Here is a 26,868-nt window from a genome sequence, read left to right as displayed (position 1 = left end):
CATAGCTTCACTGCTGAACTCTACAAGATATTTAGAGAACAATTATTGCCACTACTGTGTAAATTCTTCAATGAAACTGAAATGAAAGCTATGTTCCCAAATTTATTTCTAGGAGAAAGCATCACTTTCATCCCCAAAACATAGAAAGACAGAAGTAAAAAAGAGAATTATAGGCCAATTTCCCTAATGAACTTATATGCCAAAATCCTCAATAAGATACTGGCAAACAGGATGCAGAAGATCATCAAGAAGATCATATACCCTGGCCAATGGGACTCATCCCAGGGATGCAGTGATGGTTCAACATATGCAAATCAATAAATGTAATATATTACATTAATAGAACCAAGTACAAAAACCTTTTGATAATCTCAATAGATGCAGAATAAGCATTTGAAAAAATCTAACACACATTCATGATAAAAGAAAAACTAAAGAAATTTGCAATAGATGGTTTTCATCTCAACCTGATGAAAAATCAAGAGCCAAAGTCATACTAAATGGTCAAAACCTGAAGTCCTTTATGCAAAAATCAGGAACAAGACAAAGATGTCCACTATCCCTGCTCCTGTTTAACATAGGTTTAGACATATTAGGCACAGCAATTAGACAAGAGAAAGAAAGAAAATGAATAAAGAAATAAATGTAGAAGTTAAATTGTCATTATTTGCATGATACTCTGTATAGAAGACCCCAAGAATTCCACCAAAATCTTCTAGACTAACTGATCAAATTCAGTGGAGTAGGTTGATACAAGGTCAACACACAAACATCAATAGCATTCCTGTACGTGAACAACTGTAGAGACTCACTGAGAAAAAAACAACAGAAACACATTTCTTTCACAATAGAATCCAAACAAAGAAATACTTTGTATGTATCGATTATAGGAATCGATCCAACCAAATAAATCAAAGACTTCTACTCTGAAAACTATAGCACTCTGAAAAAAAGATATGAAAGAGGATATCAGAAAATGGAGAGACATCCCTTGCTCCTGAGTAGGAAGAACCAATATAGTGAAAATGGCCATACCTCCAAAACTGCTATATGGGCTCAATGCAATCCCAATTGAATATCCAACAGCATACTTCAAAGAACTTGAGGAAAAAAATCCAAAAATTTATTTAGAATAAGAAGAGATCTAGAATAGCAAAAGCAATTCTAGGCAACAAAGACAAGGTGGGGGGTATCACAACCCCCAACTCAAAACTAAACTACCAAGCTGCTGCAATTTAAAAAAAAGCATGTTACTGGAAATAAACAAACCTGAAGACCATTACAACTGACTCAGAAACAATTGCAGACAACTCAGCCACCTAATCTTCAACAAAGGATGCAAACCCCTGACTGGAGGAAGAATAGCTTGTTTCTCAGGAGCAAAATTATTGACATGCAAGCAGCAAATCACACAGGAATATCAAAGTTCATCCTCCTGGATCTCTTAGATGATCCTGAACTGCAACCCTTACTCTTTTGGCTGTTCCTGTCCATTCATCTTCTCATGGTGCTTGAGAACCTGCTCATCAGCCTGGCAGCCATCCCTGACTCCCACCTCCACACCCCCATATGCTTCTTCCTCTCCCACCTGTCAATTGTGGACATCTATTTCACCTCCACCACCATGCCCAAGATGCTAGTGAAACTCCAGGCACAAAGCAAACACATCTACTACATGGAGTACCTGGCTCGGGTGTATTTTTTAATCCTTTTTGCTGGAATGGATGATTTTCTACTCACTGTGATGGCCTATGACTGCTTTGTGGCCATCTGTCACCCCCTAAACTACAGAGTCATGATGAACTGTTGACACTCTAGTCTCCTGGCTCTCATGTCGTGGTTTATTATTGCCTGGGTCTCCTTGTTTCACATTCTACTAATGAAGCCATTGACCTTCCACATGGGCACTGAAATCCCTCATTTCTTCTGTGAATTATCTCAGGTTCTCAAGGCAGCCAGCTCTGATACCCTTATCAATAACTTTGTCTTGCTTGTAGAAACAGCCCTGCTCTGTGTGTTTCCTGGGATCGGGATCCTCTTCTCTCACTCTCTTATTTTCTTCTCCATAATGAGAATATGCTGGTCCTCAAGCAGGTAGAAAGCATTCTCCCCCTGTGTGTTTCACCTCTGTGTGGTGTCCTTGTCTTATGGAATAGCACTTGGGGTGTACCTAAGCTCTGTTTTTACCCATTCTTCCCAGGCAAGCATGAATGCCTCTGTGATGTACACTGTGGTGACCCCCACACTGAACCATTCATCTACATCCTGCAGAACAAGGATGGGAAGGGGGCCCTGGGCAAACTCCTCAGCAGAGCATCTCTTTGTCTTTCGTGAACTACAGACATCAGAAAAAAAGGGACCTTGTGGTCTCTTAGGCAAGCATTGTGAATTTTAATATGCTGGCTTTTTTTCTTCCTACAAGATATGTTTCTTCATTTATTTTATTTCCAAAGCTCTTAAAGCCTTGTTGTGTGTGTTTCTCCTTAACCACATTTCAGTCATTCCCTATTAATATTTCCACTGTACAGATGGCCCTTCATGTTCCAAAGATAACCCTTTGTATCATTTTTATATGTACAGATAAAAGTTCTAAGATGGTCTCTGACTGCTATTGTCCATCTCTTACCTCTTCCTTTACCAGGTCACCAGAAACCCTCACTTTGTGGCTTAGTTTGGTATGTATTTTCAATCTTTTGAGCTTACTGCTGTATAACTTGAGTGTCTCACACCTGACATTTCAGGGGATGGAAATTGCCAATTTCTCCTGTGACTTTCCTGAACTGCTTCGTGTTGTCTGTTCTGCATCTACTATCAAATATATCAGCATATATTTCATTGTTGCCACCTTGGGATTTCTTCTTATCTCAGGGATCTTTTACTCTTACTATAAAATCATTTCTTCCAATTGGAGGGATATAGCATGAGGCAGGACATGCAGAGGCTTTTCCACCTATGGGTCTCACCTGTCACTTGCTTGCTTACTTTATGGTGCAGGCCTGCAGTGTACCTTGATTCAGTTGCACCATATTCATTCCAACATTGTGCAGTGAGGTTATCTCATCCTTGTTGGGAGAATATGACACAGCTGAAACAAGATATGTTCCAAGGCCTGCTCCATAAAATAAGAAAACTAGCAGGAGAGAACCACAGGTAGAAAAGGCTTTGTGTCATGCCCCAGTGAGGGCATTTTCAGAAGAGAGGAAATAATATTAGAGTAAGAGAAAACAGTCCCTGACATGTGAACAAAGCCAAATACGATAGCAAAACTATATAGGAGTATAGTTATGATTGAAGTATCAGAACATGAAAGGTCAGGGAGATGAAAAGGGTAACAAAAGAAACTAGCAATTCTCACATCTTTGAAACAGGTAACTTGTAAAGCAATTGTGTTTTGCAGCTGCAACTACAGAAGGCCAAGAAAGACAGAGAGCAAAACTAAAAGGACACAGAGGTGAGGGTTGATGATGGTCTCATAATGCAAGGGGTGGCAGATGGACACAAAGCAGTCACAGGCCATCCCAGTCAAAAGCATGTCATCCATACAGGCAAATAGGATGTAAAAAGACATCTGTGTCAGGCAGCCCACATAGGAAATGACCCTGCTGTGAGCTAGGATGTCCACAATAAGCTTTGGGAGCAGAGAAGAGATTAAACAGATGTCAGCCAAGGACAGGTTGGAGAGGAAGTAGTACATGGGGCGGTGCAGGTGGAAATCACTGATGACAGCCCGGATAATGAGCAGGTTCCCAAGCACTGTGACCAGGTACATGGACAGAAACTGTCCAAAGAGCATGGGCTGGAGGTCTGAATCATCTGAGAAGCCCAGGAGATGGAATTCTTTTAGATTTTTCCCCATTAACTTTATTGGTACATTTTAGGTATAAAATACAGTTACATTCATCATTGGGATCTTGTACCATTACATGAGTCTCTTGGTTCTTATTTTTTCCCCATCCCTTTCCCGCCCTTCACCCCTTCCACCCTTCCCTATTTTCAAAGACCTTGTTTCCTTTTTTTCTCTTCTCATATTTTTCCTTTCCCTTTTTTCCCCTTCCCCTACCCCTCCCAATCCCCCTGCTCTTTTAGACCTTTTCTTCCTGTTACACAATATCAGTTATACATTTTTTAAATTACAATATTAAAATCTAGGAGACATTACCTGAGATTTTACAGAATTTAAAAGGATATAGAAAGCATATTACAAAAACCTTTTTTGAAATAAATTTAACAGATTCTAAGAAGTAACTTGAAAGACAAATTAATGAAACTAACTCTGGAGGAAATATAAAATTTGAATAGCACCTATTAAAGAAAGAATATTTCTAGCTTGAAAACCTACGTATATGACAACAGCAGGCTAATATACATTTTAACTGATATATTATATCAAACAAAGCATAAAAAAAGGAGGAACACTTCTCCCCTCATTTTAGGAACTCAACAGTGTGCTAATCCTAAAACTGGATAAAGATAATAGAAGAAAAAAGTATGAACATACATAGAAATTTGTTTCACAAAACAAACTATTGGAAGTCAGATCTGGCAGGCTGTAGAAAGTGGTTTTGTTATAGGGATAACAGTGTTGGTTCAGCATTGGAAGATCCACCCCCAAAAGTCATCATTTTAACAGAGGAAAGGAAAAACCCATATGATCCTGTCACTAGTTGGAAAAAAAGTATTGGACCAGATTCTACAGCTGTTCATGGTAAAAGCTATCAGGAGCCTAGAAGTAGAACAGAAACTTCTCAACAAATTAAAGGCATGTGCTCCATACTTCCAGCAAGAACGCCTTATATGAATGGAGAAGATACAATGCTTTCTCCTTAAGGTGGGGAACAAGGGCAGATATGCTTACTCTTTATCTGTCCATTAAACTTTGAAACCTAGTCTCCACCAAAATAGTCTGGCAATAAAATGACACAACTAGGATAGGATTGGCACGGCAGAAGCACAATCTTTATATGTAGGTGAAATGATCATCTGTAGAGAAAATACTAAGAAATCTCTAGGATCCCCTAGAACTTGTACTTGAATTTAGCAGGATTAGAAAACACAAGGTATATATAAACATTCAAGTCTCTGTATACTTGCTATAAATGAAGAACTGGATATTGAAATTTAAAAGTTATGTAGGAGTACAAAGGACCCAGAAAAGTTAAAAACAAAAACAAAAACAGTGTTGGAAGACATTTAGCAACCAATTTTAAGAATTCTTCTAAAGCTACAGTAATCAAGGAAGTGTTGGTGTAAGGAAAGACATATAGATCATTTGAATAAAACAGAGAATCTAGAAATACAACCACACATATATGGTCCACTGAGTTTTGAAAGATTATTTAACATTAGCATTTTATAGAATATAAACTCAATTCGAGCCAAGGAAGAGATAGTGTTTTCAGCAAATGGCACTAGAACACCTGGTATCCATATAAAAAAATTAACCTCAACCCTTTTTTTCCATACATGAAAATAACTTGAAGGGATCTTTGAACCTAAATAAGAAAGCCGAAATGTATAAAACTTTAAGAAGAAATTATAACGGAAAATATTTATGAATTCAGGGTAGGCAAGAACTACCTAGGATACAAAAAACATGATGTATAAAAAAAATTGATAAATGAGATTCCATTAATATTTAGAACTTTAAATGACACCATTACAATGAAAAGTAGTCCTTAAACAGACCATAATACCAATGCATATAACCTATGACCAGAATATATAAAGAACTCTTACAGCTCATTATGAGACAACCCAATTAAAATGTAGACATAAGAAGATGATGAATAGCAAGTATAGCACAAGGAATGGTGTGCAACTCTAGAATCAGAAAAATACTAATCAGTACAATAATAAGATTGAGTTATACACTCATTAGGGAGATGAAGTTAAAAGTTTTAAAAGCCTTGTCATGACTTTTTCTTTTTGTTGGATTCTCCTCCTTTGTGTTTAATTTGTCACACCCAATGGATTCATTCTGCTGGGTTTCCTGGGGTTGTGATTCTTCAAGCAGTGAGAGAAAAGAAACAAATCACATACAAGGAATGACCATTAGAATCACAGCAGACTTCTCAATGCAAACCCTCAAGGCAAGAAGAGCTTGGAGTGTTGTATTTCAAGCCCTAAAAGAAAACAGCCTCCAACCCAGATTGATGTACCCTGCAAAACTATCTTTCAAGATTGATGGAGAAATAAGATACTTTGATGATAAAGAGCACCTCAGGAACTTCATGAATACCAAACCAGCACTCCAAAAAATTTTAGACAATACCCTAGGAAAAGACTCTTGTAGATTTTTTGTTCCCATAGTGCTTAAGTGACTTTTCAAACAAACCAAAAATCATTGGAAAAATGAAAGCAATAATAGCACAAAAATTGAGTATATTTTAGGAATTCAAGTATTCACAAGAAAAGTAGTTCTGAATGAGGTTCAAATCCTTCAGCAGTTTTGTTCTACTTTGACAAACTCCACCATCAAGGACTCACTATTGGATGGTTTGTTTTCTACTTCCTCTCTACAGTCATATATTATAGATACTCTACTGAACAGTTTAAACAGACCAAAGACATACAGTTCTGAAGTCTTTGATACCAGTAAAATACTACCAACAATCTATTTTTTTTACAAAAAATTATAGAAAATTATTAAGACATTCTAATTTAAGCAAATATGACTCTATTTTGGAAAAAAACTTTAAACCATTCAATTATTTACTATTTTATATTCAGAAAATGGAAAAAAACCTCCTTTACCTTAAAGTAACTACAAATTCTATAAAATCTAAGACTGACTGCACTCTGAAAATTAAATTTAAGTTAATTCTTCATATTCAAAACTCATTAAGATATTTATCTCAGAGAAATTTTCATTGTATTGAGTTTTCTGATTTTCATCTTTCAAGGATGTAAGAGCTGACTCAGCCTTTGTTTTCATATAAACTATTTGATGATGAACTTGAGTTCATCAAATTAATTTGGTAAATTTGAATTCACCTTGTCTTTGGTGAATTCAAATTTACATATAGTGATTTAAATATATGTACCTAATCTTGTGCATAGTGATCACAAATGTAGCATTAGTGCACACTGCCCCTGTCAATAATTAAAAATAACAAATGATAAGTAGCATTTTTGAAATTTCAAATTTAAGACAGATTTAATATATAACACAATATCATTAAAATATCTGCTATTTGAACATCTCTCTATTGACCCTGTTTTCTACAGCATCTTGGAAACATTGTTTACTTTGATAATATACCCTCTTGTGTGCAGGTGATGACACAGGAAACAAAGTCCTCAGGTCCTGCCTGTGTCTAGCCTTTCCTAGTTCTAACCCGCAGATTTTTCTCATCAATCTTGTTAATATGGAAATTGTTTTTCTCTCATTTCAGCTATGCAAAGTAAAGTGGGACACATTTTTTCATCAGGTCACACTGTCATTTAATTGGAAATAACACATTAAACAGATACCATATGAAATAATGTAAACACAGCTTAAAACTCAGCTGCAATAGAAAAAGTTACAATACGTTTTGTAAGCACAACTGTGAATAATGTAATCCCAAATTGTCTGTAAAATGGGGAGCAGAATTACCTAACTTACATGGCTGCTATAAGAAAATATTTTAAGTATAATTTAATTTGCATAGCTCTTTGTTCTAATTTAGTAATATATATGTATATATGAATAAAAATGTACTGATACTCTAGATTTCAGCCAGTAACTTTAATAAAAATACTTACATTTTAAGATTTCACTTTACTTTCTTGAGCAAGATTTGAAAATAACTCTCTTAGAATACTTGCTAGCATTTAGAAAAGGCCAAATTAATGTGACCATTATAGATATGAAGAGGGAAATATTTAATAACCTTTACATCAGCATTAATATTCTTCAGAGATATGAACAATTACCTAAGAAAATTGAGTACTTGGCATTTCTTCAAAATTTCATAATTCTGCATTCTTGTCTTCAAAGGAATCTTTTATCAAGAATTTTTTAGGTAGATTTTCCTCTCAGTGTTTCAAGGTCAATGTTTGATGAATCCACAAGCAGTTTTCTTAAAAACATACTTTAAAAGTACCTAAAATTAATGTATGTAAGAAAGAAAACACCTTCTTCCCCAAAATTGATTAGGTTACAATTGCTAATGATTTAAACTCTCCTTTAACTAATACACAGTATCATCTGAAAGAGAGGGACCTCATTTAACCTGTAAGTTTATTTAATCTTGCCTAAATTTTTGTGCTTCTCTGTCACTGATGTAAAAAGTTGTATATAAGATATTGGTGGAGGATATATTTCTGATTTCCAAATATTAATGCTCGTGAAATTTCACTATATTTTCCAATAAAAATCAGTCACTTACATCTCTTGATTCTTTATAAATACTTCCAAATTACCCATGCACTTTGTCCAGTGATGAGCTCTGCATGCTAAAACACAAAGAAACTTCATCCTCATATAAAAATATACTGCAGAGCTACTGTGATAAAAACAGCATGGTACTGGTAAAGAAATAGACCTGAGGACCAATGGAACATATTAGAAGATGCAGAAATAACTCCAGACACACTCCATCATCTCATCTTTGATAAAGGAGCCAAACACCCTCACTGGATAAAAGATAGCCTCTTTAATAAATGGTGCTGGAAAAATTTGGTTTCAACTTGCCAAAGATTAAAACTAGACCTATATCTCTTGCCATGCAATAAACTAAAATCAAAAATGGATTAAAGGTCTAAATATTAAAATAGAAATGCTGAAGTGGCTGGAACAGAGGTTAGATAGAACTCTTGAAAACATTGGTGTAGGAAAAGATTTTATGAACAAAAACTCAGTTGTCGGTGAACTAGCACAAACAATCGACAAGTGGGTTCTCTTCTTATTAAAAAGCTTCTGAACAGAAAGATAAACCAGCAGCAGTGTGAAGAGACAACCCACAATTTGGGAAAAAATCTTCACCTTCTCTTCCTCAGACAAAGGTCTACTATCTCGAATGTATAAAAAGATTAGAATATATTAATATTGAATATTAAAAAGATTAGACCTCCCAAATTTAAAGACCCAGTCTGAAATTAGGTATCTGAAATCAACAGACATTTCTCAGACAAAGAATTAGAGATAGCAAATAAATACATGAAAAAAGTGTTTAACATCACTGGTCATTCAAGAGATGCAAATGAAAACAATGCTGAGATTCCACCTCACCCCACAAAGAATGGATGCTATCATAAAATCAACAGAAAACAAATGCTGCCAGGGTTGTGGGGAAAGAGGAACCCTACTCCACTTTTTGTGGGAGTGTAGACTGGTGCAACCATGGTGGAAATGAGTATGGAGATACCTCAAAGAACTAGGACTGGAAGTCCCATTTGACCCAGGTATTCCCCTTCTGGGGATCTTCCCCAAAGAATTAAAAGAATCATACAACAGTGATATATGTACACCCATGTTCATAGCAGGACAGTTTGTGATAGCTAAAACTTGGATACAGTCCAAATGGCCATCAACTGGAGACTGGATAAAGAAAATGTTTTGTTTTTTTTTTAAATAAAATGGAGTACTACTCAGCCATAAAAATGAGAAATTAGAAATATTTATAGCTAAATGGATGCACATTGAAGGGATACTCTTAAGTGAAATAAATAAGACACACATGTATAAATACCGAATAGTTTCTCTAGTGTGAGAAACTGAAAGTGTAAATAAGGACTAAAATTTATAATAGATAAAGTGAAGGAAAAAATAGGAAGAAAAGGGGCAAACTGGAAGGGGAAGTGGGAGGGGTAGGAGAAAGGATAGAAGGGAATGGGATTAATATGAAAAAATTGAAAAATGGACACAAAATTTTTGTAAATAGGGATGGATGGAGGGATTGATGGGAGGGCTGGGCAAGGGTGAAAAATGAGAACCAAGAGAGATTTTGTAAAGGTGCAAATTTCCAATGATGAATGTCATTATATTGTATACCTAAAATGTACCAATGATTAGAATGAATAATTATTAATGCAAAACAGGGAGAAAAGGTCCAAAGGGGTAGGGGTAATGGGAGGGGCAGGGAAAAGGAAAGAATGGCAATGAAAAATGATGAGAAATGGAAAAAATGGAAATAAAGTCTTTGCAAATAGGGAAGGGTGGAGGGCGTGAAGGGAGGGCTAGGAATGGGGAAAAAATAAGAACCAAGATGCATTATATAAAGGTACAATTCCCAATGAGAAATATAAATGTGTTGTATACCTAAAATGTACCAATGAAAGAATTTGAGTAAAAATGATAATACTTGAAGTATTTAAAAATTCACTAGAATTGCACTGAATATTTTCCAAATCTATGAAAATAAAATACAAATCCAGGTAAATATAAATACTTAAATATTACAACCAGAAAAACCTCTCTTTTACAATTCATGGTCAAAATCCCAAAAATTCAGCACAAAAAGAGAATGCCAAGGGAACAGTAAAGCCGACTGCAACCCAGAGGTGCAATGCAGGAGACCACACAGCCTGTGGAATAAATGTTGTCAATTTCAAACTTGCTCTACATTTTAGTTAACCTGGCATGGGGTAGCAGAAGTATGGAATAACACACCAGCAAGATCCTGGATGAAAACAACATCCTGGGGTAGAAGTTAAGGTTGGAAGGCCTTCTGACCTCAGGAGCAAGTATGGGCCTGGCCAGTAGCTTTTAGGGATTCCAGTGTCACCTTACCAAAGTTACTAGAAAGAAAACACTGATGGTTGATCACCATGGAGATGGTGCAGACTAACATAGTCATCAAACACCTGAAATAATATGACACATGAAGCAGTGATTTTTGTGAGTTCAGTTTTATTTCATTTCCCAATCTACACACATAATGAATGATAAAGTTCCTGGAATTAGACTTTCCCACTATGGAGCTTCTTCAGGGTGCTACTGAAGTCTTTATTCCTCAGGCTGTATATGAAGGGGTTTAGCATTGGGGTGACCATGGTGTACATCAAAGAGGCCACCATGCCCTTGCTGGGAGAATATGACACAGCTGAACTAAGATACACAGCAAGCCCTGTTCCATAAAATAGGCAAACAACCAACAGGTGAGAACTACAGGTAGAGAAGGCTTTGTACCTCCCACCTGATGATGGTATTCTGAGAATGCTGGACACAATTTTAGTGTAAGAGAAAATGATCCCTGCCATGGGAAGAAAGCCAAACATGACACCAACAAAATATGTTACAGTGTTTTTGATTAATGTGTTAGAACAGGAAAGCATAAGGAGTTGAGAAGGTTGACAGAAGAAATTAGCAATTTTGATATCCTTGAAGCAAGTAAGTTGTAAGACAAGGAAATTATGCACTTGGGAAGCCAAAAAGCTAAAAAAGACACACAGCAATATTAGTAACACACAGAGGTGAGGATTCATAATGACTACATAATGGAGGGGGTGGCAGATGGCCATAAAACAATCATAGGCCATCACAGTCAGAAGCATGTCATCCATACACATGAAAATAATAGAAAAATTCATCTGCATCAGGTAGCCCACATAGGAGATGACCCTGCTGTGAATTGGGATATCCACAATCATCTTTGGGATTGTAGTGGAGATAAAACAGATGTCAGTCAAAGACAGATTAGAGAGAAAGAAGTACATGGGGGAGTGGAGGTGGGAGTCAGAGCTGACAGCCAGAATGATGAGCAGGTTGCTGAGAACTGTGACCAGGTACATGGACAGGAACAGTCCAAATAGGATGGGCTGTAGGTCTGGATCCTCTGAGAAGCCCAGGAGATAGAATTCAGAGACACTTGTGAGATTCTATGTTTCCGTGTTGTTTGAGCACCCTTTTGAAAAGAAACTTCATTGAAAAAATGAAACAGGGACACTAGATTACATATTTTGAATTGGAATAGTCACCGGTAAACTCCTTAGATTTGAAAGCTAAAACATTCAGCAATATTTCTCAGTTCTGTAAAACCCTATTTCTTAAGGGCTTTTTCATTATATATTTTTTGATATCCACCTCCATCTATATACTCTTATTTTAAAGACACTGCACAGAGTTCTGTTAGGAGACCAAGAATATTAGAGTTCAGAAGTCCATAATCCCAGTAATATACAGGTAACTATTTTAAGAAAAAGAATAGAGATTTATGTCATCCGTCTTAAAAAATAATAATAATGGAAGTGATTTTTAAAATGTAAAAGACACCTTATTGTATTTTCATAATATGGTATCAATTTCCTTGACTTAGCGTATCTACAAATACTGTAAGATCTATGACTGCAGTATCTGAAATTAAATTCAATGTTTCATAATCTGAACACATTTTGTTGTGCCAGTAACATCACATAAATATTTCATCCCTCTTGATTTTTCCGATTTCCCTCTTTCGAGGTAAGAGCTCACTGAGCCTCTCATTAGGTATTTAATATGTAACTCCTGTAATTTTCTCTGATGAACTCAAATTTGTATAAAGCAGATTCAAATACATGCACAAAATCTGATTACATATGACCATAGAAGTGACATAAAAGTAGTCTTCTTTTTGTCAATAATTAATTAGTGATAATAAGCATATTTGAGCTTTCAAAGTTTACATGAGTTTATTTTAACCACCTCATATATTATCAGTAAGTTATTTGCTATATAAGACAGTCATTTCCTTTTTCTATTGATTCTCTATTTGATAGAGCAGACTAATTTGCTTCTGTTTCTGTTATCATAACATTATTGCATCCAGTTCAAGACATCAGAAATAAGGAAACTCCCAAACCCTGGCTCAATCCCAGCCCCCCAACTCTAAATGATAGATTTTGACATCAGTTTTTCCTGAAACATGAATAGCATTTCTATCATGCCATGTATATGAAGAAAATTTGGTTACATAATTTTGTCAATCCACACTGTTTTAATTGGAAAGAACATACCTGAAAGAATGTAAACACACCTGAAAACTCATGAGCAAAATTCAAAGCACGTAAAATAGTATAAAGCTGTATGAGTAATTGTAACATACCTCATGTAATTCCCTACATTTGTAAAATATAAATAAAATTATCTACCTTCTAAAGTTATTGCAAGAAAGTATTTTGAAAATCATTTATTTAGAATCAGTCTTGGATCTAATTCAGTAATAATAAATATGAGAATATATTGAATTATCCAGATGCCCTAGGCATTGATTTAGTCATAATTTAATTTAATCAGCATATCAGAATATCTGTATAACAGAGGTTGGGAAACACAGTTTTAAAATATTTCATGGAAATTACAGAATTCTCCACAAGTATTATCTTTCTAAATATTAAAATATAAATAATAATAGGTATATCACAACTAATATTTTTAGTGATCTGAACAATGACATGTGAATTTTGTTTTCTAGGTATCTGTCAAAGTTTCCAGAACAACAGTGGTTTATGAGTACCCAAATCATTTTCTTAAAAGCTCACCTAAAATTTACTTAAATCTTATCTAAGTCATGTGCAACAGAATGCCTATTGTCCTGTAAAGGATTAGGTTACATTCACAGTCAGTTTTAAATCTGCCTCTGAAGAACATGGATCAGCTCCAAATGTCTAACTGATGTAGAGAATTACCAGAGAGACAGAAACCTCATTTAATCTGTAAACTTATCACTGTGACAATCTCTTCAAGATTTTTCTGCCTCTTTTCCTGTCAGAAAAGTAAAATATTATACATAATATATCACTGGTGGTTATGTCTCTTCTTTCCAACTAATAATTTATGTAAAATTTTATTAATTTCACATTTTCTTCTAGAACATCATTCATTATCATTTACATTCTATTATTCATTAGTTATACCTACCAAATATCCCCCCCATCTGTTCAATAATGATCTCTTATTAAACATCCCAAGAAATTTCATAGGATGCAGTGCCCTGCAATGAGAGCAAGGAAATAAATATTTTATTCCTCTATCATTAACCTACTACAGTAGGCAGAATGTGTGTGAATCTCTCCTCCTCTCTATGCTCATACTGCTTGTCAAAAATAAGAATAACATTTGTTTCCCCATATGTAGTATCTAAAGGAAGTGTAAAATTTGAGTATGTATTCACTTTAGATTTCTTTATAAAAATAAAAGTTATACCATCATGAAAGGAAGTTTACTAATATACGCAGAAAACTGTGTTCAAATGGCTATGGAGCTGGAATGATATGAAGTTCTATATTGCATCTCAGCCTGAGGCATACATTCTCCTGCTCCCTTCACATCATCCCTTTTTGAAGCCCTAAATATTTCTGCTGTATTGGTGAATGACTGATAGAGATGCAATTGAATGGATTATAAAGCCCACATGTCCATGACAAAGGTACAGACCAGAGCTATCTTATTTCATCTCTACATCTTTGAGACATTTGTGAAAGGAATGAAGGTGCAGACAAGAATACACTCAGCATCTTCCGATTACACTGATTAATGACAAGTACTGTGACTTGAGGAAGGGTTCTTTCTATCTTTAACACAGGTTTTTACTGTTGATGCCTCCTGTGTGCCAAACAAAGTACAGACTTTCAGGAATCAGATGCAAATGACAGCACCTCATTCTTCTGTGGAAGTATATGGGCAGTTACACAAAAAGAAAAAGAAAATGTCTGCTACAGAAAGAGTAAATTCAGGGTAAGGAAATAATTGATGTGAAGATCATTATTATCATTAATAATAATCATGATTAAGTCATATCTTGCTCTAGTTTTATACACAGGAGTAATATATGGTGCTCTCATCTGTAAAACATTCAGAGTATTTGTTGCAACTACAAATCAACATGAATGACAGTGCTGCTTCATAGACACTAAATCCATGCTCTGTGTCACTGAAATAATATGTGGAGTTGAGAGAACAATACATTAAATTGAATTAAATTTAAATTAAAATTATTTTCTGTCCAATCTACTAAATTTTTTGTTTCTCAATCCACAGAAAAATGTAAGCAGAGGCTCAGAACTGTAACCATGGGTATATTTTTAAGTATTTGAGGTACATAAATGAAATCAAGAGCTGAATGGTCACATTTGAGATTTGTGGCATTGTAAGCATTGAACAGGATGCAGAAAGTTGCAAGGATTTCCAACAGTGTTGTGAGGGGAGAAATTAAGGCAGGATTATCACCTGTATGCTTTTCCTGTGAAGTTTTCCTGTGACTAGTGTACGCCTTTCTATAGTGGGTACATCTGATGCTTACAAATGCTCCACTCTGTGATCTATGAGGAACACTACTCCCCACGAAAAAGACCACAGTGAACAAGCAATCACTTTCTCCAGGGACAGGGAAGTGAAATGGATGTTTGAGTTCCAAAGTCAAGCTGCCAGGATCCTTCTGGTACAGTGCCCTGTGTCTGTAAGCAGACAACCCAAGGCAATTAAACAAGCTATGTGGAACAATTTACTCAGTATCTTGAATTTGGAAAACCCAAAGAAATAGCTTATGATGTGATTACTGACTTCATCCTTCTTATCTTTACTATGACCATTGTAATTCTTTTGGAGTACACAGAAATCAGTTTGGTAGGACACCTTTTCTGCTATAGGGGGTGAGGAAAAAATTCAAAGTAGAACCAGGGTTGGTAGAAAACAAATTTTACATGAGATTTTTTTATATCTGCACTGCAATCATGGATGTAAAGCTTACTTTTCTCATAACAGTAATACTTCATGGTAGTCTCCCCCTATCTGGCTACTCATGACTACCTTGTTTGTGCTCATGATGAAAAAAATGATTCTAACAAGGTTCTTGTCTACATCCCTGGGCTCCCTCTGCACTTGCTGATTTATGCTACTTCTCTGTTGAGTCATGAGCAGGGATTGCAGGTCTGAAGAATCTCCTGGGTCTGGTTTCCAGTGAAGTCTCAGATTCTGTCTCAGAATGGGTATGAATATAGTGTCAGATGAGATCTTCCTCATGGATGCCATCAGCAAGGAGACTCAGGTTGGAAACAACTGGACTGAAACCATCAACTGAAGGTCTAAAGGCAAAAGCAAATTGTTTACTAATATATGACCTTGGAGGTTCAATACCCAAAGCTCATGATTAGTCAAATTGGCCAATGTCATCAGAATCTCTGAGGACTTCCAAACAATAAATAACAATAATTAATGTGTTTTTAGAATGGTTATAACAGTAAGTTTTTTGTCATGCTTATGTTCTTCCAATAACAATGAAAATATAGAACAGTCTTTCAGAAATCATTGTTATGTGTATGTACCAACTCCCCAAGATGAATGAAATCAGTATGTACTTCAGAAATGCTAATAAAAATTTAAAGTATTTAAAAACTAAAAATATAAGAAAAAAGACATGAATTTATAAAAATATTATGAGCAGAAAAGCGGAATTTACAGGTATAGATATTGTTTTATGTCTTTTTCCAAAGTACATTCTGAATGAATACTTGAGGTTAACTTCTCCTGTTGTGGAGTCTCCTGAAGGCACAAATAAGGTCTCTATCTCAGGCCATAGACCAAAGAATTCAACATGCAGGTGACCACACAGCACATCCCTGAGGACAGCACATCCTTTTCAAAAGATGTGGTATATCTGAGCAAAGGTGCACAATAAAGGCTATTTTACAAAGAAGCACACAACTGACAGATGACCAATCATTTTCAGAATGGATAAAGTGATTTTACAGTAAGAGAAATGGATGAAGTCACTTTATATTTGAAATGGAGAAATATGGTTCCAAGAAGATAATTCATTATTGTAGCAGTAAAAATGGGAAAGATTTTAGAATCGGGCAAGATAGCAGAATAAATCAGAAAATTCTACCTCAGCGAAATAAGTAAACTGTAAGGCAATTTAATTTTGTGAGCTAAGAATATAAAAGGCCAATAAAAGAAAAACAAATGCCAAACCAGAAAACCACAGACATCAAAGTTTATGATGCCTGAGTAATATGGAGGGCTTCAGATGGACACAAACTAGTCATAGGTCATTCCAATTGGAAGTAATTAGCCATACATCTAAAACAGATTTTTTTAAAGAGCTTGTGTCTTACTTAGCGAAAAGAAATTTCTTCATCTTTTATAGAAAATAATCCATCCTTTGCCTCTGCTGGTAAAAGCAGAGCCCTGGTACTGAAATCAGTAGATCTACACCAGAGTCCTGGTGTTTCCTCCCCTACAGGTTGAGCATATGTAAATTTCTCTCTCTCTTCCTGCTCATGATCTCTGAAAAAATGGGAAGAATAACCTAATATCTAGGATATGGCTCACAATCCATGGAAATCTGCAACTTCATAATAGGATAGTCACTACTAATAAAGAATGCAATCATTACAGGAATAGCCAGTTTGTTCATGTACACTATTAGGATCTCCTGTCTAAGATCAGCAAAGCATAGATAGATAAAGATATTGGAGTAAAAGTCAGGAGGAAATCATTCTCTCCAGTACTGGGAATTGAGATACTTGAAAATCAAAATTCAGGAAACAGATAAGAGCTTCAGGAAACAAAAAAGAGAAGAGATGAGAGTTAGAGATCATAGAGAAACCATCAAATGATGAGAAAAAAGTGAAGAAGCCTGGAAAGCCAAGCCTGGCTCCAGAGCCAGGGATCTGCCTCTATAAACACAAGGAAAGCCTGGAAATGGGTGGCAGCCTAGGGATAGACAATGGGTTAGCAGCACTACCCAAAAATGAGCCTATAGTTATTGTGGGCTCTGACACTGTGTGATGTTTCATTCTGAAAATTATTCTTTCCACACCACAGGCCAACATCGCAGGAGAAATCCGTCACAGAACCTGCCATATCTGGAAGTGATATAATCAGTAGCTGTTTTGAGAAGGGGTTTATCATTTAAGACTCCTATGGATTCTAATACAACTGCTTATAGATACAAATTATTTACACAAGTATCTTAATACACAGCAATTTTTTTGAAACACATCTGTCTTTGTTTGGGTTTGTGTTTTTTGTTTGTTTTGCTTTGCTTTTTGGTATCTTTTGCTCTTTCTTTTTTCTTTTTTTCTTAATTTTTATTTCCCTTATGTTATTTCTGTTACTTTTGCCTAATTCTATGTATTTTGTTTATTCTTTAATTAAAATTTGTCTCACTTTTCACACATCCTCTTTTTCATCCTTCTTTTTCAAATTTTCTCTCTTCTTACATTTTGCCCTTTCACAATCCCTCCATTTTATTTGTTACTATGAAGATTTTCTAATTTTTAGCTGTTCAATTTAATCTACTTCTAGTGATTTCTGATCAACTATTAATGGAGATCATCAGCATAGAGATTTCTCAAAAAACTAAAAATACAAATTTCATTTGAATCAGTTCTACTTTCTCTAAGAATCTTCCCAAAAGAATTGTAAAACTTTGAATCAAGTATAGCCATATTTATAGCAACACAAATCATAATATTTAAATCACAAAAACTACCTATATACCAATCAACACATGAATCTATTAAGAAAATGTGGTATCTATATAAACTGCAGCAGTTTTCAGCCATGCATAAGGATAAATAAGTCATTATTTGATAAATGGATGCACCTTCAGATTGTAATCTTAAGTGCAATAAATCAGACACATAGACTTAAATATCGCATTATATCCCTGACATGAGAAATGCAAAGTATAAATAATTTGAATAAAATAATAAAAGACCAGTGATGGGTAAGAAGGAGATGAAGTTTATGCAGAATGAAAGAGGAACTAGATATTGGGCTTGGGGAGGTTGAGTGATGGTAAAGAAATATGAAATAAAAAAGATCAAGATTGAATATCTATGTGTACCAATTCTCCATGTTTGATGAATTTTTTTTATGTGTGGCAAGCTTATTCTAATAAAATTATTTTAGAAAGATCAGTAGATATTTCATGATCATTGAAGAATATGAAATCCTAACCCCAAAGCAGTAGGAATACTGGCCACAACTCTGTTTTTGTCTTTCATATTTATGAAACCTCTTCCATGTTTATTTTATTTTAAATTTTTGTTTGTTTTGTTTTGTTTTATGAGATGGGGACTCACTAGTAGTACAGGCTGGCGATGCACTCGCTACATAGTTCAGGGTGGCCTCGAACTCACAGCTATTTTCTTGCCTCAGCCTCGCAACCTGGGATTACAGGCATGCACCACCATGCCCATCTTTCTTCCATGTTTCATTGTTTTTTGAAATAATGAGTTCCTTATGTTTTGGCATAGATACAAATAACACTGTAGTGTCTTATCTCTGATCCATCAAAACATCCTTCCAAGAAGGAATATATAAGCCAAAAAATGATTCATGAATGGGCATTTCATAACTCAGCTCCATTTCTATGAACCAAAAAAAAATCTACTGATTTTTGAATTGTTAATGCCTCCTCCATACCAAGTAATCTATAAACACTGAGGAAATTAAAATAACAGACTTGGGTATTCCTCCCCAAATACACAGGATTTACATACAGGAGAACAAAAATGAAGTGACTGGCTACAGAATAAGGAAAAACATGACTTGGGGTAACAGAATATTTAAGTCAAATTATGTAATGACTACCAATAATAAGAATAAAAATAATAGTAAAAAATCCCTCTTATTTTCACCTATTCATACATTCATCACAAGTTGGTCACATACTGGCCATGAATTATGTTTTAATCCATACTAAATGGATTTACATTAATTAGAAATACAAACACTTGTCTCAGAGATGCTAAAAACGTGCCCTGTGTCACAGCAATTGTAAGTGGAACCACCAAGGCTAGAAATGAAGTCATCACTCTCATAATCCAATGAGATAAACATTTTAATTTTTTTTGAATCTTAGAAAGATTTCAGCTGAAGTCCAGACCTCAAGAAGGGCTCAGTTACACTATATAAGTATTTCAGAAGAGAGGAGGATGTGAACAGCCAGAGTGATATCTTGGATGTAGGCAAGAGAGATGTATGTGCTGAATTATTATGTATCCACCCTTTATGAGGTGTTTTCCTGTGATTTGTCACTGTCCTTCCTACAGCAGTTTCAGCAAGTGCCAAACACGACTTTCTCCTGTGATCTGCAAAGATCCTTAAAAGTGAAGAGCAAAAACCTCCTCCTGGTTTGACAGGAAAGAGACTTTGAGGAGCTTCATTTTCTATTCTTCTTCCTTCACAAATACAAGGCAGTCCCCAGAGAATTGGGATCATGGACCAATTTGTGGAGTCATGGGAACATTTGTAAAGAGATTAATTCTTCTAGTATGTTACTATGTGACTCTAATCAGATTGAAAAATTCAAACATGGATTCACTATATTTAATCTAAAAATATCATTTATTATACATATTTCTTTTTCTGTAAACTAATGATAATTTCACAGTTGTAACTAAGGGAGTGTTATGCAGAGAAAATAAAACTATATAGAGCACATACCTCATTGACAACCACTAAGAAAGCCATTAGAAATACCTCATGATGTCACTGGTGCTGGGATTTCCTCCTCTTCATATTCATCATCATCTACATAATTGTTCCAGAGTAATTAGGAAACCCATATAAAGGTACAAATTCTGCCCTCACAGATAAATTTTCACCACAAAGTAGAACCAGTATAGCTGAGAAAATAATTTTTGTATGTAATTTCTGAATTTCTACCACAACCAACAACAACAAAAAAAACCCTGATAAGTTAAGCGTATGCATAAGTATCTCCTCATCTGACTAACCACAATGTGACATTTGTACTGATGAGAGGAAACAACTCTTTCTATGAGCCTTCATCCACTGTTTCCCTCAGCTCTTACTGGATAAATCTTCACCTCTGCTGGATCATTACCAAAGACTAAGGATGCAAACCTGTCCCCAGATTAGTGCCTAATGAAAGCTCAGGCTCCATCCTCAGTATTAATGGGTATACTATGTGAGATTGAAGCATTTTGAAGCCTAAAATTGGCCAGAGCAGAAAAATGTATAAACCTACTGGACTAGAATCATTGGCTGAAGTTCTGGAGGTACAGACTGATTATTGATCACATGAATTTGGAGAACTAATGATCAGAAGTCATAATCAGCTATTAATCCACATTCTTTAAATGTCTAGGGACTTCTTCATAATAGTTCAGGAAGAAGAAGAGAATGAAAGTCCACAACACTTTTTGACTCTCTACTACTGAGCAGGACATATATGTGTAATATTCCTTTCTTTCATATCTTTAATTTTTAAAAAGCCATGAGCATTGTGTTCTCAGTCCTTACTGTGGTACAACATATGTAAAAATTACCATTTCAATCATTTAAGTTTAAGACGATGGCATCAATTACATTAAATTTTAATTAAGTGTAATTAATTATGTTTTATTACATTTAAATATATTTACATTTAAATTGATGTGCAATTATCTCCATCAAAGAACTGCTCAAATTTTTCCTAGTTTCAATTTTGTACATATTTCAAAAAGAAACTATTTCTTCTTCTCCTATCAGTGTCTAACATCCCACACCATTCTACAATGAAATTTGAAGAGGAATTCAGTACACAAACCATTAAATAATATGACTGAGAATGCTGAAATTATAAAAGTAGTTTACTCTTTCACCTTCCAACTTATATTTTCAAATAAAATGTCACCAGTTCTGAGAAAAGATTGTTATACTGTGGTGCCTCCTTGGGGCACTTTTTTTCTTCCTGTTATTTGTACAACTTGGGGTTGATACAAGGGCCTTCGAACTGAACTACATCTCCAGATACTTTTTTTCCTTTGGGAGTCAGGGCCTCACAAAGTCATCAAACTGCCCAGGCTGTGCTTGAACTCTAGATCACCTTCTTCAGCCTTCCAGAATGTTAGGATTACTAATGTAAGACATTTTGACTTTGGGCTATTTTTAAAGTCCAGCACTTTTAATGTTCACATGAACATAGCCATGTTCCACAGGTTATAGAAAAAGCACTTTAACACAGGGATGAGCACAATCATCTTTGGGACCAGGATAGATATGAAACAGATGTTAAGTGAGGACAGTTAGAGAGACAAAATACATGGATGTGTGGAGTTGGGAGTTGTTGTTGGACAGAAAGATGAGGGGTCTCCAACCATAGTTACAGGAACAACCCAAGAAGGACATGGTGCAGTTCTGACATGAACTACATAGTGAGATCTTGTCTCAAAGAAACAAACAAACAAAAAAACCACAATAATAATAACTGGCTGAAACACACTTAAAGCTCATGTAAATGACCCTTGCTTCTCATGAAATGTGTGAATGTACATCAACATGTATATTTGACTCTCTGTGAAATACATACAGCACTGCAAATGTTTTACCTGACCCAAGGCATTGCCTGATGGAGGGCCATGCTTTCATTCATAAATTTATTGTGATGACAATCTCTTCAAAAATCTTTCTTCAGATCAGGCAAGTTAGAATTTCTTTCCAGTATGTAGGTTGAGAATAGTTGTTTGACTTCCAAAACTGATTCATATTCAATTTTACTATCAGTCACCTACCTATGATGTTCCAATAAAATATCTATAATTTTCATGTAAATCTTACAAAAAATGTGTCATCAAAATACCCCAGGAATTCATCTAGCAATAATTCTTCCAATATAAATAATCAATACATTTTACATTCCTTTGGGAATAATATTTCCATCCTTCTCCACAAAAAATCAGTTCCCTGGGATGGGAGTCAGGAAACCAACATTTTAATACCACGTGTTTTCTTGCTACCATATACAGAAAAAGTACATGCCTTTACAACTTTTGCATATTTAACACTTAAGCTTTAATATGAAAAGGGAGAATAGCACACATTTCCACAGCATGTGTGGCATATAAAAAAGAAAGAGAGACAGAGAGAGAGAGAGAACATAATGACTAACAAGTTCATGAGTTTATTCATATAATTGATAAGGGTCACTAGAGCACTGGAACGATATGAAAGTGTAAAACATTTTTTACCTCAAGCAATAAAGATTGCATAACAATTTCTCTTTGTGCCATTTGTGCTTTTCTATGCCCATGAAAATGTTTATAGTAGGAAAATTAATAATAGCTAGATTTTGAAAGAAGTGTATATGCCTGGCAACAGAACTGAAAAATGAATAAAGAAAATGTGATATATGTGATATATATAATATATTTATGTATACAAAGGAATAGTACGCAGACAAAAATGGATACATTTATTTGTAGGAAAATAGATGGGTTTTGAGACCATCCTAAGTGAATGCTAAGTAAAATAAATGCACAGAAGGTAAAATGTAGTAAGGTTTCTCTTATATGAGAAACCCAATATATAAATAATTTAAAGAGATAATAAAGATGACAAAAAATGAGGAGGCAGATTTTGTGGAGATGGGATGGGGACCTGGGATTGGGGAAGTGCGGAGGAACATGAAGGAAAATAATATTAAGATGACAAAATGCAACATGTCTATGTACCAATTCCTCAAGATGAGTACAATCAATATGTATCACAAATTTATACCAATAACAACACAAAAAAGGAAATTCTCTGCCATGGTCTCTGAATAACTGAATTTTGTAGGTGTTGTTAAAGGAAACTCTAGGTCTCACGTTTACACGACAGATGCACAACAAGAGCCACCACTTTGTCCTGTTTCTAACACTATGGGACACACATACTAGGGATAAAAATGCAGCTAGGAAAGAATCAGGAATGTTGAAGCAATACAGGTTAAGGACAATTTTCATGAACCAAATGATTCTCTATTCATGGTATAAAAAATTGTTTCCTTAAAGGCTCAACTCTCTGAACAAAACGTGGCCTGTGGGAATTCAAAGATTTCCCCAAATTTTCCCAAAATAGCCACCATATATTTATTTTACAGGAGAAATTAAATGTTATATTATACTAGTAGGAAAATGATGACTTAAAAATCACAAGATATTTTAGTTGTGTGCTATGAAGAGTAACCTAATCATTATTAATAATTTAGTTTATATTATTTTCCCTCATCTCCTGTTCCTTACATGTTAATGATATAAGGAGCATGTAGCACTGTTCATAACTTGCTCATTGCAGTTGTCCCAAGTAGAAATCAACTCAGATGACAGCACTGAATCTCAGAGATACTAACAGCATGCTCTGAATCATAAAAACAGAATCAAAGTTAAATTGACAGTCTCTAGGTCTGACACACCATTTCACATTTTCCCACCCATCAGGAAGTTATATCCACAGCATCAGAGGTCTCAGTTACAGGTATGGGTAAGGTATGATTTTAATCACCTTATACTCTCCTGACTTGATGGCTCAGTATGTGATTAAGTGGTTTAATTACCATAAAGAATGAAGACATGTTCAGGTTCAAAGAAATCCTGGAATAGAAAAAGAGAACAATCTGGGTTGAATTTTTATTTGTTTATTTTCCCTAAGATTGTTGTCGGTGATCTACAGCTGTTCTTCTTACAGTAGACAGGGTAGATGCCAACTGCAGCTGTCTTCTGTTATTTATAGGAAGCAATAGTTCTCCTTCTGGAGTGGCAGGGAATCTAAATAACTGTTTGGGTGGTCTGGTCAGTGGGACAATATGTTTAGATATTTCTGTCTTGATGTTCACAGAGCATACACAGACAACTCAATTAAAACATGGCTTCACTCTTTTCTAAAACCTAATACAGGTTATACAGAATGCTGTCCTCTACCTTTTCTGAAAAATGAAAATGATGTGTTACTCATAACATGGGGAAGATGAAGCGGGTGAATTGGGAAAATCTATAGAATGCATAGCTCAGCACCTGGCACTCTGAAATCTCTCAATGGTTTATGATGTTATAGTAACTATTATCCTCCACATCACAGCCATAAGAACATTTCTGGAGTACTTAGGAATCAGTTTGCTGGACTCATGATATACTATCATGAATGAGAAGCCCATGTGAGCTAGAATGCATATACCATTAGGCAAAACGTTGAATGAAACTTCTAGAACTCAACCACAACCAAGAACATAAACAGCAAAGTCTTCAAAGCTATGTATCTTTTCATCTAGCAATACTAGCTGTCATGTTTGTCCTGAAGAAGAGGAAACAATGCTTCTGACAATATTCCTTTCAGCCTTCATTGCATCCAGCATTGACTGAATTATGCAGCATTTTTTGTGGATCATGACCAAAAAGCGCAGGTCTCATTCCTCTTCCCTACCAGGTTCTCAATGGGGACTCAGATGTTGCCCTCTGGATTGATATGGGTCCAGTAACAAACAGTGTTTCCTCATACAAGAAACCCTGGGAGGAATGGAAAGAGGTAGAGACCAACAAACTGGAACCATCAAACTCAAGGTGTGGGGCACAGGCTGATTGCTTACTCTTATAAAATCATGCGGGTTCAATGAACACAGTTCAAAGTGATACAATGCTGACCAAATTATCTTAATAGTATCTGATAAATATGTAACATTAAAATGAGAAAATGAACAACAGAATTTTAAGTGACACAAAGACTTTGGGCTCACTCTTTATTCAAGAGGACATCCATGGTCACTATAAATAGATTGTGTTTCTTTTTTTCTTGCATTGAAAATCTGCTTGCTTTCTCATTCCAATTTTTATTGTGATAAAGTACACATAAATTCTTTTCATTTTAACTACTCAGGTTCAGTTTGATGATACTCATTACATGCACATGATTAGGAAACCTTCATAATCATTCATCTCCAGAAATTTAATTTTCCAAATTGAAATCACATACCCAATTATTAACCCCCACCCTAGATTCTCTTCCCAGACCTGACAACCACCATTCCACTATGAAGCATTAAGGGACAATAAAGCCATTGCTCCACAAAAATGAGGTAACTAGCCAAAGAGGTAGAATTTACAAGCCTGGGTGTTAAAACTTATTTCATTTACCAAATTAAATACCAATACACACATCAACAGTTTATGCAAATTTACTGTAGAGTGTCTTCAGCATGTTTTTACTATCTCTGTTTCTCAGGGTATAGATGAAATGATTCAGTATAGGGGCTACAATTATGTATATCACTGGGGCCACTGTATTATTTTTTGAAGAATGTAACACAGAAGACCCAAGGTACACTCTTGTGGCTGTTCCATAAAAGAAGCAAACAACTGAAAACAGAGACACACATGTGGAGAAGGCTTTATACTTCCCACCTGATGATGGGACTCTCAGAATAGAGAAAATAACTTTATAGTAAACAAAAAAGGATACTTGAGATGGAAAAAAAGCCAAATATGGAATGAACAAAATCTATGACAATGTACTGGTATAGGCATCAAAACAGGAAAGACTAAGGACTTGAGAAGAATCACAGAGGAAATTAGAAATTTCCACATCCCTAAAGTTGGTAAACTGTAAGACAACCAAATTGTGCAGCTGAGATTCCAAAATGCTATCCAAGAAAGATATCAAAGCTAAGAAAGTTTATACATGAATATTCATGATGCCTGGATAATGCAGGTCATGACGAATGGCCAGAAAGTGGCTACAGGCCATCACAGTTAGCAGCATGTTATCCATGCATCCAAAAATGAGAAAAAAAGACATCTGTATCTGGCAGCCCACATAGGAGGTGACTCTGCTGTGAGTTTGAATGTCCACAACCATCTTTCGAACAGTCGAGGATAGGACACCAACATCAGCCAAGGGCAGGTTGGAAAGAAATAAGTAGATGGGGGTGTGGAACTGGGAGTCAAAGATGACAGTAAGAATGATGAGCAGGTCCCTGACCAGTATGACCAGGTACATGAACAAGAAGAGTCCAAAGAGGATGGGTTACAGGCCTGGATCCTCTGAGAAATCAATGAGATGGAATTCTGAAATTTGTGTTGGATTTTGTGGTTCTATATTGCTAGAACACTCAAAATAGAAAAGACACTGGGAAAATGGAAACATAAATAGACACTCTGCATATATTCTTAATTCAAGTATTCATAACTAATGTATATACTTTC

The 26,868-nt window shown here is 35.4% G+C and overlaps 2 protein-coding genes and 1 pseudogene across 2 annotated transcripts; 1 reads left to right on the top strand and 2 right to left on the bottom strand.

Moving 5' to 3' along the window:
• The first annotated feature begins 1,393 nt into the window (after window positions 1-1,393).
• LOC106008258 (olfactory receptor 7D4-like) lies at window positions 1,394-2,334 on the top strand (annotated as a pseudogene).
• Window positions 2,335-3,403: 1,069 nt separating this feature from the next.
• On the bottom strand, window positions 3,404-3,856 carry LOC147824757 (olfactory receptor 7E24-like). The gene has a single exon (XM_087189011.1). The coding sequence runs from the start codon at window positions 3,854-3,856 to the stop codon at window positions 3,404-3,406; it is 453 nt and encodes a 150-aa protein (XP_087045137.1).
• A 7,028-nt stretch (window positions 3,857-10,884) lies between these two features.
• On the bottom strand, window positions 10,885-26,662 carry LOC101720084 (olfactory receptor 7E24-like). Its single transcript, XM_087189010.1, has 2 exons — window positions 26,345-26,662; window positions 10,885-11,802 (listed from the first exon to the last, which is right to left on the bottom strand). The coding sequence occupies exons 1-2, from the start codon at window positions 26,660-26,662 to the stop codon at window positions 10,885-10,887; spliced, it is 1,236 nt and encodes a 411-aa protein (XP_087045136.1).
• Between the last annotated feature and the right edge of the window lie 206 nt (window positions 26,663-26,868).

The sequence above is a fragment of the Heterocephalus glaber genome, unplaced genomic scaffold (assembly GCF_053883595.1).
Source record: "Heterocephalus glaber isolate CG9 unplaced genomic scaffold, H.glaber_assembly_v1.0 deba00001532, whole genome shotgun sequence".
NCBI lineage: Eukaryota > Metazoa > Chordata > Mammalia > Rodentia > Bathyergidae > Heterocephalus > Heterocephalus glaber.
The sequence above is the reverse complement of the archived record's forward strand: the minus strand, read 5'-3'. Positions and strand labels throughout refer to the sequence as shown.

Excerpts from the sequence above, each read along its gene's own strand:
- LOC147824757 (XM_087189011.1), bottom strand. The coding sequence starts at position 3,856 with ATGGGGAAAAATCTAAAAGAATTCCATCTCCTGGGCTTCTCAGATGAT.
- LOC101720084 (XM_087189010.1), bottom strand. The coding sequence starts at position 26,662 with ATGTACCTGGTCATACTGGTCAGGGACCTGCTCATCATTCTTACTGTC. Across the intron at positions 11,803-26,344 it reads CAGGCATCATGAATATTCAT|AATCTCACAAGTGTCTCTGA; the intron begins GTATAAACTTTC and ends ACGGAAACATAG.